This window comes from Microchirus variegatus (assembly GCF_963457635.1).
Source record: "Microchirus variegatus genome assembly, chromosome: 13".
Classification (NCBI taxonomy): Eukaryota; Metazoa; Chordata; class Actinopteri; order Pleuronectiformes; family Soleidae; genus Microchirus; species Microchirus variegatus.
Genome location: NC_139814.1, coordinates 22,671,340 through 22,693,972, shown reverse-complemented (window position 1 = coordinate 22,693,972; position 22,633 = coordinate 22,671,340). Strand labels below are relative to the sequence as shown.

Sequence of the window (22,633 nt, the reverse complement as noted above, 5' to 3'; positions counted from 1 at the left end):
CCTTTGAAGTTAAAGAGGAACTTCGACCACGCTGCTGTTACACACCGACAATGGCTACCCAAAGGGTGGTCGAGAATGGGACGAATCGTCCAATTTAAAAAAACAATGTCTTGAAACCTCATCTCTGCTTCCTCGCCATGCTGAGCAACGACCCCAAGAGGCCCGACAGACAGGAGATCTGTCACAACGTCAAGGCTGTGGTTCGATGTCGGCCCCTGAGCAAGAAGGAGGAGAAGATGGGCCACAAACACGTCGTCGTCGTGGACGAGATCTGCGGCATGGTGACGGTCAAGAAGCCAGAGAGCCCGAAGGAGCCGCCCAAGAACTTCAACTTCGACATGGTGTTCGGACCAGACAGCAAACAGGCGGACGTCTACAATCTCACAGCGCGGCCCATCATCGAGTCGGTGTTGGAGGGTTACAACGGCACCATTTTTGCTTACGGGCAAACTGGCACAGGGAAAACATTCACAATGGAGGGCGTGAGAGCGGTGCCAGAACTCAGAGGGATTATCCCAAACTCCTTTGCTCACATTTTTGGTCACATTTCCAAGGCAGACGGAGATACCAGGTTTTTGGTCCGCGTCTCGTACCTGGAGATTTACAACGAGGAAGTGAGGGACTTGTTGGGCAAGGATCACACAAAGAGGTTGGAGGTGAGAGAGCAGCCGGGGGTCGGCGTGTACATCAAAGACCTGTCGAGTCACGTGGTGAAAAGCGCAGACAAAATGGACCGGATTATGACCCGGGGGCACAAAAACCGGTCCATCGGCGCCACAAACATGAACGAACACAGCTCGCGTTCGCACGCCATCTTCACCACCACCATCGAGTGCAGCGAAAAGGGCGTCGACAAGCTCGTGCGGATGGGGAAACTTCATCTCGTCGATCTGGCAGGTTCAGAAAGACAGAGCAAGGCCGGAGCCGCGGGTCACCGTTTAAAGGAGGCCACGATGATCAACCTCTCCCTCTCCACACTGGGTAACGTCATCTCTGCCCTGGTGGACGGCAAGAGCACACATGTGCCTTACAGGAACTCTAAACTAACCCGTCTTCTGCAGGATTCACTCGGAGGAAACTCAAGGACCCTGATGTTTGCAAACATAGGCCCCTCAGACTATAATTACGATGAGACCACCAGTACCCTGCGCTACGCCAGCAGGGCTAAAAACATCAAGAACAAAGCCAGGATCAACGAGGATCCTAAGGACGCCCTGCTACACCAGCTGCAGAAGGAGATCGAGGAGCTTAAGAACAAACTAGAGGGAGGTGAAGACATCTCTGGTTCAGAGGGCAGCGGTTTGGAAGAGATGGGTGAAGGTGAACAGGCGGGAGAAGGCCGCAGGAGAAGAAGCAACAAGAAGAAGGTTTCTCTGGAGAAGAGGGCGGAGATGCAAGCGAAGATCGAGCAGGAAAGTAAGGCTTTAGGCATGGAGGAGGAGGAGAGGAACAAGGCCAGAGCAGAGCTGGAGAAGGAGAAGAAGCATCTGCTGAAAGCCCAGAAACTGCATGACCTTCTGCAGGAGAGGCTGTCGTTCCTGGAAGAGATGGTGATCGTCGGCGGGGTGGACCTCCTGGCCAAAGCTGAGGAGCAGCAGAAGCTCTTGCAGGAGTCCTACAACGAGCTGGAACATCGGCGCAGGAGAGAAGAGCAGCTGCGACGGGAGCTGCAGGAGAAAGAACAGGAATGTACGGACCTGGACGAAAAGTACACGAGTCTGCAGGAGGAGGCCAAGGGGAAACACAAGAAGCTGAGGCAAGTGTGGACCATGCTGCAGGACGCCAAATTCCAACAGGCAGATCTATCAGAGGAGCATGACAGGGAGATGGAAGACCTCCAGGAGAACATCCAGCAGCTGAACAGAGAACTCCAATACCAGATGGTCATCATAGACAATGTGATTCCCAAGGACTTCCAGGAGATGATCGAGAACAAATCGCACTGGAACGACGAAATCGGAGAATGGCAGCTGAAATGCGTCGCGTTCACCGGCAACAATATGATCAAACAGAACCGCGCTCCCGACATCAAAGACCTGTTCGAGGTGGATCTGTCGCACATGTACTCGTCCTACATCGACTGGAGCGCGCAGCAGTCGCTGATGAACCTGGAAGACGGCGGTCGACCTAAGACTGCGCAGGGAAAATCGTCTGCAAAGTCAGACACTGTGATCAAATCGCTTCTGCAGTAAAGAGGCAAAAATGTCAAATAAGAAAGTGAATGTTCTGCAGTACTCGTAAGCCACTGTGTTGTCTTTTGTTTCTTCTTTTTTATGGGGTATATTTGTCACGAATATACAACTACATATCGTGTTTGCTGCCTCAAGCCTCAATCACACGGGAAATAAACGAGACAACCAAAGTAGGGCTGCAACGATTACTCGAGAGATTCCAGTAACTGGATTGCAAAAATTCCTTGAGTCAAAAACTCTGCCTCGAGTGTTGGTTTTATTCCTTTTTTTGCAACTTATGTGGCCTGTTCAGCGCAAGGATCATTGTTCCACACGGACTGTTTTAGCAGACGCACATCCAGATTTCAGCTGGTGCGATGGCAGAGAGTGAAACAGCCCATAAAAGTCAGAAAATGTCCAAAGTGTGGGACCATTTCATGTGTAAACAAGAAGCCAACAAGGTGCAGTGTAACCACTGCAAACTACTATGTCCTCAATGATTAAGCATCTGAGCCCAAAATATCCAGTTGCTAACGCTAAAGTAAACATTGATGTTAGCTGATTTAATGTAGCTTACTGGGGCTGCAGCTATCGAATATTTATGTAATCGAGTATTCTAATGTTGTCCTCGATTAATTGGTACAATGCTCGATAGCTTCAGCCCTAAACCAAAGCCGCCTCCTGATGTCAAATTAGGTCTTTTGGTATTTTTCTAACCGAGAGACCTCTAGCAGCAGAAGGTCTTATTCAAATGTTTTCAACTAACCCGTTTGAGCAGAAGAAAGTTCGGTAAAGTTGACGATTTTTACCAATGAAGGGAATTAAAGCGGACCTAGACCGGAAGTTCCAATTAACACTGTTTTTTTGTGTGTATCTGCGTCATTACCTTGTTTAAGAAGCCCTGAAGGTTCAAAACAAACAGTTCAGCCACTGCTGAGAACGCTGTGTTTTATTGTAATCTCGGGCTCAGCGAGATCTCTGAAAAAACCCAGTCCGGTTACGTAAACACCCGTTCTCCGGAACAGCAGATCATCCTGCTCCGGGCACTAGTCCGGGCACATCCGGTTGCGTACATTGAACCGCAGAAGAAGAATAACGTCCGTTGTGGAGGTGTTTCACGAGCGACAGTGTCTTCTGACTCTGGGTCAAAGTCGTAAAAGGGACTGTGGCGGGGAGTCGTTAAGAAGCTATTTTTGATAATGAGTAGCAGTGCATCCGACGTTCCAGAGGGGGGAGCTGGTGTGGTGTGAATATGTCACTTCCGGGTACTGGCCAATCACAAGACTCTGTCTTCTGAGTGAGAGAGTCGAGTCTTAAATCTCGCGGCTGGGAAACACCGTCAGAAAAGACAGATTTCTATCAGCTCGTTTACAGCAACTAGGAGGTTTTTGACCATAAAAACAAGTTAATGTACGTAAGTAGACCTCCATAACTAACATATATGTGCAACAGGACCACTCTATGTGAGCTTTAAGTGAGAAGGAGGCTCAAGAGAACCCAAGTTTCGGACACTTCCACATTAGCATTACTTTCCACATCAAAAGCCGACGTTCATTGTGAGATTTCACTGTATAAATACCTTCTCCAACATATTTATTATAAGGGCGTTTGGTTTCGGAAACTCGACCGACTGCATTCCTGAGAGAATACAGGCAGTTGTTTCCCTCAATTAGATCAAGGATTGTTCGTGAATTAAATGGGAAAAAAAAAAAGGTTAATTTTCATTCATGCAATCGGCAGTGGAATGAAGAGAATGTGTTGGGTCCCACCGCGCTTTTCATTACAGACTGAATTGATCAGCAGATGGCTTCAGCTGCTGCTCTGAATGCCGATGACTTATCCAAAGCTCATATTCTCCCAGCTAGATGTTATTTAAAAAAAAAAATAAAAAAAAAATGGAAATACGTGGCACGAAATCAACACTTTGACTCGCACAGTTTGATATCTTAATTGTGTGATGATGCCACTTGATTCAAAAGTGTGATTTCCTACTGATGAGGGGATAATTACAAGGTAAACAAATCATACTGTACTCTCTATTAGCCTTCTTGGAACAGTACAAAACAACAATTATGCGTCATAAAAATCACTGTTTCATCTCACATGACTGACCTTCCACCATAATAATAATAATAATAATAATGTTCATAGAATCAGGCATGAGCTAGAATCAGGCATGTTTCTGCAGAGGTGATGTCAAGTTAGCGCTTTAGCTGCAACCATGGAGGTTTTCCCAGATGTTTTGTACCATAAAATCTGATAAATTATATATTTCTTTGTTGTAATATATATAGATATAGATATATTGTGTAAGATAATAGTGTGATTGTTGTTTTAAAGATATGTAAATTGACATTATTGAGTATTTTAATGACTTGCTTATGCTAAAAGTCGCCAGCGACCGACTACATCTTTGAAATTGTTCAGTTATAAATCTTTGGATTTTTACTTAAATGCAAAAAAAGTTGAATCTAATTTACTTAAACCAGTGGTTGTCAAACTTTTTCATACAAAATAACATTATCACCAACATCAAAATACAGTGGTGTAAATTTAGACTTTTCACAGGAGGCAGATTTATTTATTTAAAAAAAGATAATTTGTTCTCTCATCATATTAGTGGTATCGCATAAACTTCACACACACTGGTGTAGTGAAATTAAAATTAAGATGCAGCGAGAGAGAGAAAGTTAATTATTATTATTATTATTTAATTCATTATTTGTTGAATTTTCAACACTTCTTTTTCTTTTCCTAAGTGCCATCAGAGGAATCTGGCGTACCACTGGTGGCACACGTACCACAGTTTGAGAACCAATGGACTTAAACAATTAAAAAAATCAAATTTAAATAATCAAAATCAGGCAAAAAAGGCATATACATACATACATATACACATATACATACATACATATATATACATATACATACATACATATATATATATATACATATAAATATACACATACATATATACATATATACACATACATACATATATACATATATATACATACATATATATACATATACACATATACATACATACATACATATAAATAAACACATACATATATACACATACATACATATATACATATATATACATATACATACATATACACATACATATATATATACATATAAATATACACATACATATATACATATATATAAACATACATATATACATACATACATACATATATATATATACACATACATATATATGTATACATATATGCATACATACATACATATATACATACATACACACATACATATATAAATATAACAAAACATATATATATATAATGTATATATATATATATATATATATACTTTACATACACATATATATATACATACACATATATATATATACATATATATATACATATATATATATATATATATGTATATATATACACACTTTTGCCTGTATCGCCCACCCTAAATTGAATAAATAGAAACAAATAAATAAAACAATAGTACAAAAAGCAGAACTAGCCCTTTAACCACTGTCAGAGGCCCAGATGAATGAACTTTTAGGTTGACAGAGTTTTCCTAACAAAGAAGTAGCTTAACTCTGTTCTCCTCCACACACACGCACGCACGCACGCACGCACACACGCACACACGCACACACACACACACACACACACACTCCAGCAGCGCTCCCTCCCCATTGTTGGGATGCTCCTCATTTTAATGACCATGGTTTCGTGCCAATTGCATTAATTTCCTCAATATGTAAATTTTGTTAATGTGAACCCCTCCCCTCCACCAGCAGCACCAGCACCACCACCAACAACCCCATCCCCCACCCCACCACCACCCCCCCTTTGACTGGCAAAACTGTTGTGAGTTAATGAGCCTTTTGTAATTACAATTGCTATAGCAACAACGGTACCTGGGCCTGGATAATATTACATGCAGTCTGTTTCCACAGTCAGCACACACAGGAGACCAAAGCCGATTAAAAATGTCTCATAACGTAGAGACATTGCCTCGCAGCGCAAATAGGTAGAATCACAATGCGTCGTTAGCCCCGGAAAAAAAAAAAAAGAGAAAAAAGAAATAAACACTAATGCCATTAAGCCCACAGAATGTAGCGTTACTGCGTTTCCACTGTGGCTTTTCATTAGAAGTCGTGTCTGCGGCGACTCGGACTAATGAAACCAACAATGAACCAAATCAAAGACACGGTTTCCAGTTTTCCCGGCGAATAAGAAGCGACACAATAAGAACACTTGATAATTACTGAATTGAATGTGAGACATTAAAAAAAATGACAAATGGAGGGAAGTGAATAAAAGGAGGCGAGACTGAGTGAATGAGAGGTTAAACTCCATCCAGGTCATATTGTGCCGTTATGTCTTCATTAATTAATTTATGAACGTTTTAGCTCATACAGCCGAGGACAGTAGATGAGAGTGTGAGTAATAAACCTTATTTAGTCGAGAAAACATCATCATCAACATGGGTCGTCTGTTTATAGACAGGAAGAGCTGTTTTAAAAATGGAAGTGATAAAGACCAAGAAGCAGCGGCAAAGGAAACGGACGAAGACGCCGTAAAACACCAATTTAATCTCACCGAATTCTGAGATTTAATTCAGATTAAAGTGTGTGTGAAATTAAAGTCACAATTCTGAGAGATTAAAGTTACAATTCTGAGACTACAATCACAATTCTTACTTTAATCTCAGAGAATAAAGTCACAATTCCGAGAAAAAGTCGGAATTCTGAGATTAAAGTCGGAATTCTGGGAGTTTAAAGTCACAATTCTGACAGATTAAAGTTACAATTCTGAGATTAAAGTCACAATTCTGAGATTAAAGTTACAATTTTGAGATTAAAGTTACAATTTTGAGATTAAAGTCACAATTCTTACTTTAATCTTAGAGAATAAAGTCACAATTCTGAGAAAAAGTCGGAATACTGAGATTAGAGTCGGAATTCTGGGAGTTTAATGTCCTAATTCTGACAGATTAAAGTCACAATTCTGACAGATTATAGTTAGAATTCTGAGATTAAAGTCACAATTCTGACAGATTAAAGTCACAATTCTGACAGATTAAAGTTACAATTCTGAGATTAAAGTCACAATTCTTACTTTAATCTCAGAGAATAAAGTCACAATTCTGAGAAAAAAGTTGGAATTCTGAGATTAGATTCGGAATTCTGAGATTCAGGTCACAAAAATTACAATTCTGAGATTAAAGTTCCAATTCTGACGGATTAAAGTTCCAATTCTGAGATTAAAGTTACAATTCTGAGATTAAAATCACAATTCTTACTTTAATCTCAGAGAATAAAGTCACAATTCTAAGAAAAAAGTTGGAATTCTGAGAATAAAGTTGGAATTCTAAGATTAAAGTCAGAATTCTGAGATTAAGGCCACAAAAGTTACAATTCTGAGATTAAAGTCGCAATTCTGAGATTAGCCATAATTCTTACTTTAACCTCAGAGAATAAAGTCACAATTCTAAGAAAAAAGTTGGAATTCTGAGATTAAAGTCGGAATTCTGAGATTAAGGTCACAAAAATTACAATTCTGAGATTAAACTGAGCGCTCATTTATTTACATGACGATAAAAGGTTATTATTGAATTATTGATCCATGATAAAATAAATTAAATAAATATGTGCCTTTTTTTGGGGGGTTAAACTGCCACCAGGTTATTTGGCTCTTTTTCTTCTTTTTTTTTTAAATCCGCACCAGCAATTTTTTGCACATTTTGTTTGACAGCAGAAACACACACTTTTGTGATCCACAGAGGGAGGCGCGGTGACAGAGAAAGCCTCGCAGCTGACAGCCCGTCATGGAGTTAAAGTCGGCTTCGGCCGCGCTACACTTTCCTCACTGACATTAATTGCAGGTGACAGGGCTAAGTACAAGGCTCTGCACAATGACAATGATGACTCTGGAGGAAATTCTTCATGGCCTCCCCTCTGCCTGCTGTGACAAGAGTGATTATGCAGACTGGGGACTTGTCAAGACCACATTATATCGACTTGGGCTGACTGAGGAGACCTAATATTAGACAAAAGACACAATCTAAACACAATCAGCTCACCTTTTTGTTTCACAATGGAGGATATTACACCATTTTTGCTTGTTCTCGCTCTGGATAAACTGTCATTCTCTCACATGTAATGACTCAAAAGTATGTGTATGTGATACAATGTGATCAAAATACTCATTGTTTAAAGGTCCAGTGAGTATTAATTAGTGAAATCTTGAAGTGTATTATTGAACTACGGTGGCCCTCACATTCCAGAAAGAATTCTCTTTTCTCTCTCCGACTTCCTTGTCGTCCTCTTGTGTTTTTTTCCTCTCCTCCATTGGTTTATGCATCAAGAGTTCCCTTCATTAGCATAATAAGCTTCATTTCAAAGTGAAAAAATGCACATCTCGTACCTGAAAATCCATGTAAAAGCCTTCATCTAAGGCTATGAAAACCAAACGGTTCTTATTTTAAAGCGATTATACACCTAAATGTTACACACTGGTCCTTAAAGAGAGGGGAAAACTCAGCATTTTGTTTGTCATTCCTCAACCACACATGTATATAAGTATATTCCACTTCACAGATATTTCAACAGACAAAAAAAAAGCCCAAAAAAGTTGGCTCAACAACAAGTCAACAGCCTGTTATCATCTACAAAAGCACTGACAGTCACATACAGCTGTGTCTGGTGACGGCGCACCACAGAGATTTAAAAAATATAGACTTTTTGCTTACTTACTTCATTGATGACTTCAGTGACTTTGTTTGTTTGTTTGTAAAAGTTGTATTCCTCAGTTCCAGTATTGCCCCTTTCAATGTGGAAAAACAGCCAACTTCAGTCTAATCCAGCTGCTGCAGGTCTTTATGAGCTCCTCTTCATCCTTACTGGTTAAAAGTTGAGTTAAATATTAGCTTCAAAACTATGGAATTCTCCCTGATATTCCATAGTCAAATCATTTTTTTTGTTTTTTTTTCAAAAGAATTAGCAGGTTCATCATTGGGCTGCCTGCTTCTTCTATACTTGGTTTGTGATGGTTGGCAACCAGCTCACGGTGAATTACTGCCCCCTATCACTCTGGAGTGTGAATAGCAGCTTAAGAATAGAATAATGGTCGACCTCATACAGTCCCAATACAAAACCTTGCAGCTTGGTTGGTCATATTTCATAAAATACTCACATTAACACACCTGGAGCACCAAAGTGTGCTCATAAAAAAATTATTATTATTTAGAACTTTAACCCTTAAATTAGAAAAAAAAAGCTTTTGTTATGATGCATCTAAAATAGAGATTTGAATGGGTTTCAATTAGCACATTTTTGTACTTAGGTGTGTTAGTGTGAGTATTTTAGATCACATTGTTTACAACAGACTAAAGAAAATAAAAATTACATGAAATAAATTGAGAACACTCAAAAATGCACAACCTGGTATAATTATTTTGACAAAATGCATGAAAAATATACAAATCTGAGTAAACAGGACGACCATTAGGGAAGATTCAGGAAGCCGATCAGGACATTTGCAGTTGACTACAGTATATTACTACCTCAGTCCCTATTTTTTTATTCGATTTGATTATTTTCTTTCATATACTTGAAGGAAAAACTGATTTTTTTGGGGGGGAATAACCAGTGCTAATTTGGCATAGTTTATTAGTAGATTACAGTAAGTGTAAAAAAGACCTTCACTGACTTACATACAGAACAATGTTGTTCTTTTATCAGCACAATGAAAAGCAACGACTTTCACTAATTTTTCTCGGTGCCTTTAACCACAGCAAACTTTCATAGACTTAGTGCATTAGGTAAGTCGGATTTGGGCGTACATATGATACACAAACAGTTCTGGTAAATAAGTCATAGTAGTTTGTTTTTTCTTGAATAGACGAGCAGATTTTCGCGACGCTTCTTTAATCAAAGTCGATCATTCGCAGGCAGTTTCTTTGGGATGAGCAGAATCTAATTAATAAATGTGAGGCGAGAGGCGGACACACATTGTCTTATATCTGCTCTGTCATAAGTCACACTGACGTGGGTGTCAGTTTAATGTCTCGTGTGTGTGTGTGTGCGTGTGCGTGTGTGTGTGTGTGTGTGTGTGTGTGTGTGTGTGTGTGTGTGTGTGTGTGTGTGTGTGTGTGTGTGTGTGTGTGTGTGTGTGTGTGTGTGTGTGAGTGTGTGTGTGTGGTCTGTGTGTGATGAGGCTGTCATGGAAGGAGAGGGAGAGCAGAGTGGATATTAATTCTCTTTTTGATTCATATCTGCCTGTTTCTCAGGAGGCTCACAAACCCTTGGCTCACCAAAGCTTTTCACCCGACTGACGTAAATCCCATTTAAGATACGCTGGCGTGCTTGAGCCGCCGATACCACCCTCCTCTCCTCTCCTGTCCTTCACCTACTGTAGAGCAGCAGTTCCACTCTTCTTGGAAGATGTTCCTCAGGATTTTGAAGTGTTTCTATGAGGTCAGACACTGATGTTGGACGAGAAGGTCCTGACTCACCATCGCTGTTTCAGGTCAGCTCAAAGTTATTCCAAACCAAACTCATACAAGTCTACAAAACCATGTCTTTATTGTCTTTTTTCCCTATTGTTCCATAAATATCATCTCTTCCAACACAACAGGGACTTTATCTGAGTATTGTGACCAAGTATTATGTATTTTTAAGCCTGATAGGTGAGGCAAGAGGTTTAAAGGAGGCTGCTAAGAGCCTCATGGAGGAGTCTACACTCTTAGAAATAAGGGTTCCAAAAGGGTTCTTCTACAAGGGCTGAGGTTCTCCCTGGAACCATGCTTCTGAAAAGACGTTTTTCAAGGGTTCTTGGTTCCAGTAAGAACCATTTTGATCTAGAGAACCCTTTAAAACCCCTTTCCTGAATAAAGAGTTTTAAAAGGGTTCTTGGTGGAACCCTTCCAAAGGTTTCCAGGTGGAACCTTTATAAAAAGGTTCTTCTACCTGAAGCCAAAAAGGGTTCTCCTATGAGGACAAGCCGAAGAACCTTATATGGTTCTACTTAGCACTTTTATTTCTAAGAGTGTATGGTGTGGTTATGGAGAAGGTAACACCTGCATTTGCCAGCTCAGCTGTGGATTTTTGTTTGTTGCTTACATGAGCAGTTATTGGAGAACTGTTTTTTTTACATTCTTGTATATACTGTATATACATTTTCATTAAAACATGTTTTTTTGAAAACCTCTTCTTTAAGTAAAAGTTGAGTTTGGGCAGAAAAACATCTTGATAAAAACCATGCGAGGTCTCACCTCGCACGGTCACCTTGGATTTGTTCTTCTTCTTGATACAAATTTCACCTTAAAACATAAGAAAAGTGACATTTTTGAAAATTGTACATATACATTTTTTTCTATTTTTGTGTATTTTTACCACCTGTAAATTTTTTTTCACTGTGTTCACTTTGGGAAGTGTGGGCCTTAACTCATGTGCGCTGAATTTAACACAGGTGAAGCCAAAAACGTGTGTCCATATAGTCTTTCTCTACACTTTTGCTCATTGTTCTTTCTGATTTTAACACAGTTAAATTAGTTTATGTGTTCCAGACACCAAAGTGCGTCTATTTCTAACTCTTGTGACGGCACAATGACGTCAACACTGAAGCCATGACTCATACTCCAGTCTGTTTATCTGAAAAGGTTTTTAGTCGACGATTGGTACTGTTGGATTTTTTTTATATACATGATATATTTTATTATAACAGGTTTATATCTAATATAATATTCAATCATGAACATGTTCTGTATGTGTGTGTGTGTGTGTGTGTGTGTGTGTGTGTGCAGTAGCTGACAGTAGAAAACAGGACGCCGCATTTAGCACAGTCCCAGCAGCTGAAAAACCCTAATAGCTTTGTTTTGACTGTTCAAGCATGATTACCCTTTGAAATGATGAATAATGCGACGGAGCCAAAACACGGAGCCCCACTGAAAAGACGTGGCTGTTGGGAAGCTGCTGTGCGCGGAGAGGCTGGAGGTTTTCCGTGAAAGAAACGGCAAAGGAATCAAATTATTGTTTTAGTTTGACGTGTAGTAATGTCACTTTTGTTTCTTTATTTTCATTCCACTTGTATAGGTGCCAACATTTAAATATTGAATCTCTACTGACTTTAAGGCTTTTGTAACAGAAAAATGACATTTCTTGTGTAACAGATTGTGTAACGGGAGCCATGGGAATAAGCAGACATTTGCATTTATAGGGTTTGCTCATAATCACCTGCACTGTAACGAAGCCACCCATAACTTTTATTTCTTTTTTTTTTTTTTTTTTTTGTAAATTTGCGTATGATGGGAAAATTAGTTCCCGTCCGTCAAACCTCAGCACAGCTGTCACAACCGATGAAGGAGTCCATTTGTTTCTCGACATTCCCGCACTTTGCATTTACACCAGTACCGGGAGACAGAGGGCGACGTAGGCCGACAATCAATCCACAGTGGACACAGTCCAGCTCCTGCCTCAATTCCCCCTTCTTCTTCTTTTTTTTAAAAGCAGAATGAACAAACCTCTAAAAGTCAAGTGGAAAAAACCGACTTCACCCACTAAATCTCAATAACGTGTCACTTAATGCTGGAGAATGAGATGAGTGGATGTAAATATATGGGTTTTACACAGTAGAAAGGACATTGTTGAGGTGTTATTGATCAACAGTAACACAGCAGTCGTCTGTTCTACTACCACTGGCTTCTGTGGGAAAGATCACAGCTATGCTGTGGTAAGAGTCTAAAACAGAGTTGAACAATAACGGCAATAAAACGTGACAGATGCGGAGACATCGCCTCGGGTCATTGCTGCGAAACACAGTGTGTGTGCGGACGTGATGGGAGGAAGGGTTCAGGACAGGGAGCTGTGATCTCCGAATGGTCGCGTTTTAACAATCTGAAAATGAAACTCAGCAGTCTAAACTGTTTTTTTCCTATAGCGATCCCACCTACTGGATGGATCTAGGGGCCAAGCTTATAAGGTTATGACTTCAGACAGTCTGATGCACTTGTTGGCCATAAATTTGGAACCAGAACGAGTTGTGAGGTGACGGAAAACCTCTCACTCTTCAATCGATCAATCAAACTTCATTTATAGAGCACTTTTTATACAGAGGGGTTGGGGTTAGGGTTAGGGTTAGCGTAACCCTTACCGTAACACTAATGTAAACAATAAAATGACATAATAAATATAGAATCAGCACCAGCTTCCACCGATCCAGGAGCTCAGCTGCCCAGCGAGGAGCCACAACCCGAACTCAGGCCTGGCTAAGAACCAAACACCACTGCTACATGGTGCATGGACCCCACCATTTTCAATTGGGTGGGTCTTGAGCCGCATTTAAAAAAAAAAATGTCAACATTCTCTACGGCTCTTAGGTTCTCCCCGACAGGCTGTTCTATACACTTGGGAATGGTTAAAGGGCCGATGCCGGATGACCTCAGGGTCCGCAAGGGTTCATAGGGTAAAAAAAATCAAACATGTGAGATACGAAGGTGCCAGAACCATTAAGGCTTTTAAAAAACCCATTAAAATCCCGACCTGACCTTAAAATCAATCCTAAAAATACATGCGGAGCCAATGTAGTGATTTTCAAAAGTGGTGTCATGTGAGCTCGCTTTCTGGTCCTCATCAACACACCTTCAGCCGAGTTCTGGAAGAAGCTGAAGAAGGTGTGAGATTGACTATATTGACTATATTTTTCTCAAAATTGCTTGAAGGGGGGTAGTTTTGGCCATTTTTCATGAAGATAATGTCAAGAATCCATCACAAGTTCAGGTCCGGTGTGTGCTCTCGGACAGAACCACAGGTTCAGAGAGAAGCAGCGGTTTGGAATGTTTACAGTAATGTTAGCGCTGGGCTTTAGCGAACATGCTGGGTTTAAATGAATTCCTTTCGAGTGAGACTAACCCAGCAGCGGGAGCACGGTAGCAGGTGCAAAGCCTGAAATAATGAAAGAATGAGCCACTCGCCAAGAGTCAAGGCATAAAGATGAGCCTTACAGTTTTGGATTTAAAGGCTTCGGTGGAGTCAGACAGTGTGATGTCAGCGGGGCGGAGGGAGCATTTTCAACATTCCAGAGGCGAGGAGAAACCATGTGTTCTGAGAGCAATGGTGGAACGATGGAATATATAGTTTATTCAGATCATACCTGCCCCATGTAGAAGGGGACCGTATCTATGTTCCCCGGGTCCTATGTTCCCCGCTTTGTATGTGACCGGGGAACATAGGATCCTTTCTCTAAAAAAGGGTCCTAAGTTCCCCACTGTTCACCCAAAGGGTCCTATGTTCCCCGCTTTGTATGAGACCAGGGAACATAGGACAGTTTCTCTAAAAAAAGGGTTCTATGTTCCCCGCTGTTCAACCAAAAGGACCTGGAACATAGGACCCTACCCCTTACCCCTTACCCCTAACCCTAATCCTAACCCTTTACCCTGGAGCTCCACACCCAGGCTTCCACAAAGTGGGGAACATAGGACCCTTTTTTAAAAAAAGGTCCGATGCTCCCCGATCGGGGAACATAGGACCCTTTCTCTAAAAAAGGGTTCTATGTTCCCCGCTGTTCACCCAAAAGGACCCGAGGAACATAGGACCTTACCCTAACCCTTACCCTAACCCCTAACCCCTAATCTAACCCTTTACCCTGGAGCTCCACACCCAGGCTTCCACAAAGTGGGGAACATAGGACCCTTTTTTTAAAAAAAAAGGTCCGATGCTCCCCGATTGGGGAAAATAGGACCCGGGGAACATAGGTACGACCCCTGTTGAACTACCAAACTTCTGATATGAAGATACAAGTGGTCTAATAGGGTTAAATTATGTTGATTTTGGACATTGTAGTGCTAAAATGTGGCGAGGCTGTCCATTCCAGATGATACAAATCCAGTTTTAGGTCTAAAACAGTGTGACAAAAGGTGGTTTTTGGTGTTTGTCTTTAATCTGATGATTACTGGCCTTTGCTTTCAAAGGAATGAGTCAGCAGTTTTTCAGTGATATAGTGCGTCTGCCTGCTTCTTCACTTCCAGAGGTTTTTCCAGCGCAATTATAACTTTTCTTTTTCAGTACAATGAAACCAAACAAGCGTTTCAACAGCAAACTTTCACCTTTTATGAGTGTTTCCCCACATCCGATCTCATCGATAAATAAAGCAAAGACGTTGCTTTCAATCCACCTCTTCTCGCAGTTTCCAGATAACAACCCGAAGATGCAATCTACGCTGCTGCGACTGACTACACGTGTGAATTAGCAGCACTTTTCGCCCACACAAATGACAGCTTTTGTAGCGACAAAAGAGCAAGTGCGTCAATAATTCAGCGAGCGAACAACAGCATTCAAAGATTCAAACCTAGAGGCGACTAATTAACGGTGGTGTAATCTATCAAATCAGGAAAGGGAAGGGCGTGGAGGTGTGGGGAAGACTCCAGGATGGAAATCCAAATGGTTTGTTCCAGGAGTCCAGCGCCAAATTCTAGGCCGATGAGCTGGCTGAGCATTTCAAACACATGACCCTGAGGCAATGAAGGGAAATGCTCAATCAGGGCAGAGGCAGACAGGTGCGAATACTTGAGCTTTTCCTGGACAGGAAGTTGAAGTTCACACAGCCCGAATGCACGAGTATAGGACAACGTTCTGGCAAAGAGAGCTAGAGCTATCAGGCGACTGCTCTAACACAACAGGTGAGCGGATGATTTTTGAATTGGGACTACAGTTAGTGCTTTAAATACTAAGAAAACATCTTTTACTTTAAGTGAAATGGATGCCATTTGCAACTGGAAGATCACAGGTATCCAACTTCAAATGGAAGCATCATTTATAAAATTGGCCTCATTTTCTATTGAGGGAAAACCTTAAAAGTGCGATTCATTTTCCCATCGACTTCCTTTCAAATTGGTGGCTATTAGATTATTAGATATATTCCTACTTTCCAGAAGGACCAAACAAATACCAACAAAAACCATTACACCAACGGACATTATACGACATCCATTTAGCATTTAATGCAGATTTTCACAGCCAGCGTTTTCTTATTATTTCTGATTATCCCGAAAAAGATTCAATGCTTCTATAATTGCAGCTAGTAGGAGACGCTCAGTGGCTCATAAATGGCCTCTAAATCTGTTTTTGTCTTGCGTTTGAATGAGAATCTCTGCTTTTACGCCATCGATTCATGTAAGGAAGTCAAACCAAAACAATAGATGTATTTATAATTCTATTTTTTTAATAAAATGACAGAGGCTGTATTGTCTGAATTGTATATTTTTTCGTCTTTGATCCAGATCTGCCTTTTTGGTCGACCTTGACGCAGACGAGTCACCTTGGCTGTAACAAATAATGCAGCCGGCTCACAGTGACAGCACAGACACAGCTGATGCCATGGGAACCCTGTCACAGGTCACTTGTTGAAGGATATTTCTTGGGGTTTTTTTTACCTCCAGGATGAGGAACACACACACACACACACACACACATGGATTTGAAGTCTGAAGAACAGCGGAAGAAGCCGCCAAATGATGGAGGAAATGCAATGGTTTACTTGTCCCACAACGGCCTCACAGAGATGAGTGATCATCCACCACTGGTGCTAAATGAGCGGTGGCCGTGAGTGTGTTACATTTCACACGTTTGTATTTTATTCACAGAATACGAGGCACATTTTTCTCTTTGAATTTCTATTACGTCACTATATGGAACACTTGACGCCAAGACTTAACATTCAAGCATTTGATTCTGATTTAGAACACGAGGGGTGTCGTACAAATGTGTCGTTCCCAATTATTTGCAGAAAAGTACAATATTATTACACTGATTACACCAAATTTATTGTTCAAGTTTTTTTTTTAGCTGATTTAGGATAATTTTGATGTACTGAATCAAAAAACTCACATTGGTTTTGCTTAGTGCTGGGCAATAGGTTAACGCGCCTTTTTACGCCGTTAGCGCGCCTACACGAAACCTAAACGAAAAGAGCAGCGCTACAAATAACCAGTGTACCTGTGTACTGCGTATGTGTGCCTCTGTTTTTAACGTTTAGCGCTACTTTAGAGGGAGTCACGTAAACATGCCATGGAAACGCGTCGTTCGTTAAAGTTGACGCGTTAACGCTTGACAGCACTTGTTTTTCTCAATCAGGTCAACAAAGCTACATATTTGTTTTTAACGTTTTTGTTTACGGGAGTTTTCACGTCATATGATGCAAAATTATTTTATTATTTCTTGCAATAAACAAATTCTGAAGATTTTGCATAAGCCAACTTATGACTAATAGTTTTTTAAACATTGTTCCTAACAGGAATCTAGTCACAAGTTTCATAAAGCGTGCTTACCATGCTTATTTTGCTGTTAAAGGTGCATTATGTAATAAATCTAAAGCAACTGGCCGTAAAATCCTCCTAATATGTCACAGAGACTCAGGAATAATGTTCATATAACAAACTGAACTCACCAACAACAACAGTACAGACAAAATATTTGCATTAAAAAAATATATTTTGCAGACTGCAAATCATGTTTATGTTTTGAAATCATGTTTTGGCATGTGGCGCCACCTACCGCCGTCTACCAATCATTGCAGTCAGTAGAGTATCAGCTGCCGAGACCTCGGTATTTTGAATTTGAATGTACAAATGTAGTTCTTACATATGGCACCTTTAAACTTGGTGACCAGGATAAAGCTTGGGCTAAATGTCATCAATTTAGTCAAAATCTAATTAGCATAAAAACCTGACCTGATTGAGAAAAATCACCAATTTTTGGATTCAGCGGTGCACAATGGTCCTAATTCAGTTGAAAAGACATAGACATTTTTTTTTTTTTGTAACCCAGTGTTTTTTTTCTATGAGATCAGTCCGGCTATAAAACAAATGTATCACCTTATTATGTCGCGATTCTAACACAGAAAGAAACGTTGAATTGAAAATGCTCCGTCGTCATCTGTAAATCAGCATGTGCCACATTCCCAAAGGCAACGTCGACGAAATCCAAGTCAAACAAATGAGCAGGTATAATAATAATAATAAAAAAAAAAAAAATCTGTACATTTCTGGGGCATAATAACTATGAATGGGTGATAAAAAAATGCTAAGTCAGGGTCTGCGGGAACAAGATAATCAGCACCTGGGCGGCAGACGGCCAGTGGACTCGGATGAACCTCGGGCGCTCAGACTAGATAAAGTGTGAGTGAAGAAGTGGACCACAGTGCCAGCTGTCACACAACTCACCTTAAGACTCAAATACTGCGTGAGACTGCTTTCTAACCCCCGAGTCAGAAGACATCTAATTGCTAATCTATAATCCTTTTTATACGCTTTTGCCTTTTCCCCCGATTGATCCTTCTCCAACCGGAACAGCAGCACTCGGGGCTACATTAATCCTGTTATTGAAAGCCTGGAGTGTAGCTCGAGAAATCCAAATAGCTCTTTTACCCTTGTCGTCCACTCTCCCCACCCATCGGGTCCCCTGTTATTGTCTGTAATTGATAACCACATCAAACTGAAACAAAGACGGATGAGACAAACGTGGGGCTTTGTTCTCCGCGATGAATCTTTCCTTCTTCGTGGTGCAATATGATATATTTGCACGCTGTAAATCATAATAGTTAACCGCGCGTCATGTGAGAAATGTATTAAGTCGTAAAAAGGACTATGACGTGTAATAAGCGATTGAGTTGACGCTTTAATTTGAAATGGCTTTGCCGATAGCAACGCGGCAGCTCGTTTTATTCATCATTCAAGATTTTATTTCAACTGTTTTTTTTGTTGCATGAGCAGAAACCTGCAATCGCCTGTGAGGGAAAAAGCTAGCAAGGCTTAGCCTTTAGCCGTAGCTAGCATTAGCCTTATTTCTAAACCACCTCGAGCTTGTTTTTGTGTTGAGTCATGTTGTTTCATCTACTTCTTTTTTTTTTTTCCATGGCATTCATCAGAGCCAAAATATGGTACACACATTAAAGCTACAAGCTAGTAGCAGCTAGTAGTTAGCCACCTCCACCATGTTTGTTTTGATCTTGAAGCTACATTTCAAATCACTGGAAGTGTTTGTGCTCCTGCTTCTCCACTGGACCAACTATGTTGTGCTTTATCGTGATTACATTTTTTTTTAAATTGTTGTGTCTGTAGTGTCCTAAATTTAAAAAAAATACAGAAAGTTCATGAAATCCATAATGTTAGCGAACCTAAAAGGCCTCAATTTCTCTGTAAAAAAAAAGATAATCAAGTCAATTTGCATGAACATTAAACTGAATCACTATAAATTTGTTCTTAATTACAAAATGTGACAAGAAGAAAGTGACAAACATATTTTTTTTTATGTCTTATGAATGTTGAACACTTGGAGAATCTAGTCATGAGAGTCAAGACATTGGACTAACTTTTAAAACCTTTATAATTTGCATCTGATGTCCAAAAAATGTCATAATAAATAAAAGATAAGGGTTTATTTTCACTTAACGTCCATGAAAATGGAAAGAACTAACGCAAAAACTGCACCTGCATGATTAAGTTAATAAATCATCACATTCTCCGTAACTAACTATATGGTGTTTATGATTAAAAAAGACTGATAAAAGGTTATTTCAGAAATTCAAGCATTATTGTGTGCCGTGGTTGTAGATGTTTTAACACATTTGGTAATGCTTCATATAGCAGTGGTATCTTTTCACTTCTCATATTAGATCGTTTTTCTCAGCTGGCTTTGTTCAACTGATTTTGTCATACACAACCTGGCAACCCTGTTTCAATATAGAGCTATTTAACACGGATTATCTCTGAAGTGATTTCCACTGACAGCAACTTTAACTTCGGCGACTTTGCTGTGATACCGCGAGAGGATAATCAATTACCTCCTGAGAACGGGACACGTTTAAGCACTGATTACGTTTTCGACACGATCATTATTAAACATGTGACGACCAACAGTCAATCACCTGAACAAATACGGTTTGACAAAACCACGTTGAAAATTTCATAATTCACTCCCACTCCCCCCCCCCCCCCCCCGTACTCCATTAGCCCTACATCAGTGAGTGTGAAATGACACGGAGATAAAGGTTATCCTCATATTTAATGATATTCATTTCTCCAGGGTCTCCACCGGCGTCTTTTTAGACTCTTCTAAGAGGCCCCTCGCCGCGTGTTTGTTATCCCTTATTAAAAGTTCAATAACTCCGCGGAAAACAATTTAATTAATATAGTGTCTGAAAGAGCAGCGCCTCAGGGCCGAGGGAAAATGTGTGAAGAAAACACGTAGGATTTTTTTTTTTTTTTTTTTTAAACCGGGGGAAATAATTACCTGCTATAACGTCCACGCCCCCTTTTGTCCACGACCCTTGGGGCCCTTTTTCTTCGTGACCTTTTCATTCTGCCGCTCCGTTAATAAGCTCAGACTGAATACATACTGATTTTTTAAATGGTGTTTTTTTAAAAATGAAAAACAATCTGTGTCTGATATGAAGTAAAAGTGTAAAATGTGCATCAGTGTCTCGCTGTTATATTCACATTATTATCTGAGTGAACTCCACACTGAGGCTATTGTTACCCTGTTATCTTAAGCTGGTAACAGCGAGCGCAGGTTTTATATGTCTATTACACACAGCGAGGTCACATGAGAGGTGATCCAAGATAATAAAAGCAGTAGCAGTCGAGTCAGTGACCTCTCTCCTACTGCTATAATGTGATTATGTCTTTAACGCAGCATTACATTAACCTTCCATTCGGCACATCTGCCCCAAAACAGGATGTGATGTCACACCATCAGTGTAGAAGAATAGCAGTTAAGTGCTACTTGTATGTTCATAGGGTAAGATGTTGTAAATAGTGCTGGGCACGTTAACACGCTAACGCCCTTAGCGGCGCCAACGTTAACGCGCCTGACGTCGTGTTTACGTGATTCCCGATTGTTAATTGACCTCCGTCAGCAGGTATATGTTTTCGCCGGTGTCTGTTAGCAAGATAACCCGAAAAGTCGCGGGCGGATTTGGCTGAAATTTTCCCCAATGGGACCCGGAACAAGTGATTAAATGTTGGGCGTGATCCGTAGACGCTATCACTGGTTGCAACACTCGCTCTCTGACCATAACGTTATATAGTTGAGTCTCTAATGTAACACTACATTTTAAAAACAGAAGCACACATACGCAGTACAGAGGTACGCTGGTTATTTGTAGCGCTGCTCTTTTCGTTTAAAGGGACAATATGTAGTATTTATGGGTTTATATAACCCAAAATCCACTTTTGTATACATATTATGTGCTCCTGCATTGTCTAGTCGCTGTATAATATTCTTTGTTTCATTTTCGTAGTATTTCAAAAAGTCATTTAAAATAACATGGTCGCGGTCGCATAGCCACTGTTAGCAGCGAGACGCCATGTTTCTACTGGAGCCTGTAAGGACAAACGCGAGAGAACAAAACAAGCGTCTCTTTTCTTGTAGCGAAAGTCCCGCCTCCACTCTCTCCGCTTCGTCTGCTACGGCCGCGGTAGCTCGCCCTCTTCCTCGCCTCACGAACCTCATCTGCCGACACGGAGAAAGGCGACGAGGACGACATTTGACCAGCTGCGGATACCGTAGCGCTCAGGGAAGGGAGGGGGTGAGCAGAGCAGTCTTTGTTGTAAATTTCAGCCTCTCCTCTAGATGGCACTATAAACTACTTACTTCCCCTTTAATAAGCAGACCACTCCAGTTCAATAACGGCGCTAAAGGCGCTAACACAGCTAACACAGCTAACTGGTAAACAGTGCCTGAACTGCCGCGGCACTCAAAACATGACGTCAACACGCGTCTTTTTCCGGTCAGGCGTCATGGAAACGCGCTCATGCTAACGGCTAACGCGCCCAGCACTATTTGTGAGTCATATTCGGTATCGAGGCTCTCTAATTTTTAAAGCTTGGTGAGTCATCAGCGTTAAAGACGAATTACCGTAGCCTTATAGCCACTGTGCGAAATTCAGGGGGGGGGGGGGGTCTTGGGGGGGCTAGACCCCCCTGATTAACATTGGAGACCCCCTGAAAGCCTCAAAAGCTACATTTGAGGGGGGTCTAAACATGTTACAGTGTAATTGGAAAATAATTTTTTTGTAATTTCAGTTTTACATAGATGATCTACATACATAATACACTTTGCATACTTTTTTATCTTATATAACCAGCAAAATGTTAATGATTTTATTTGGAATTTTTGTATTTTAATGTTTTAATAAATTGCTTTCCAAATGGCGCTGTGGAAAAGGTCCAACAAATGGGAGATGGGACCCCCCAATTATTAATGAGTATTTCGCACACTGCTTATAGCCTTGTAGACACTTTTATTTTGCCATAAGAAGAAGATAAAAAAAAGTGGAAATGATGCCACGTGTGACACAGAAACCGCTAAATAAAACCATGGGTTTGTTGTGAAGCATCCTGTTATTGTGCCGTTTGATCGTCTCCTCCTGCAGAATCTTTGTATGATGTCACTTCCAGTTCACCAAATG

General features: G+C 40.7%; 1 protein-coding gene across 1 annotated transcript; it reads left to right on the top strand.

Annotated features, from left to right (window-relative positions):
• Positions 1–137: 137 nt before the first annotated feature.
• On the top strand, positions 138–2,192 carry LOC310935646 (kinesin-like protein KIF3A; the record flags this gene model as incomplete). Its single annotated transcript, XM_083899580.1, has 1 exon — positions 138–2,192. One exon carries the CDS (start codon positions 138–140, stop codon positions 2,190–2,192), a length of 2,055 nt encoding a protein of 684 aa, XP_083755706.1.
• Positions 2,193–22,633: the final 20,441 nt, after the last annotated feature.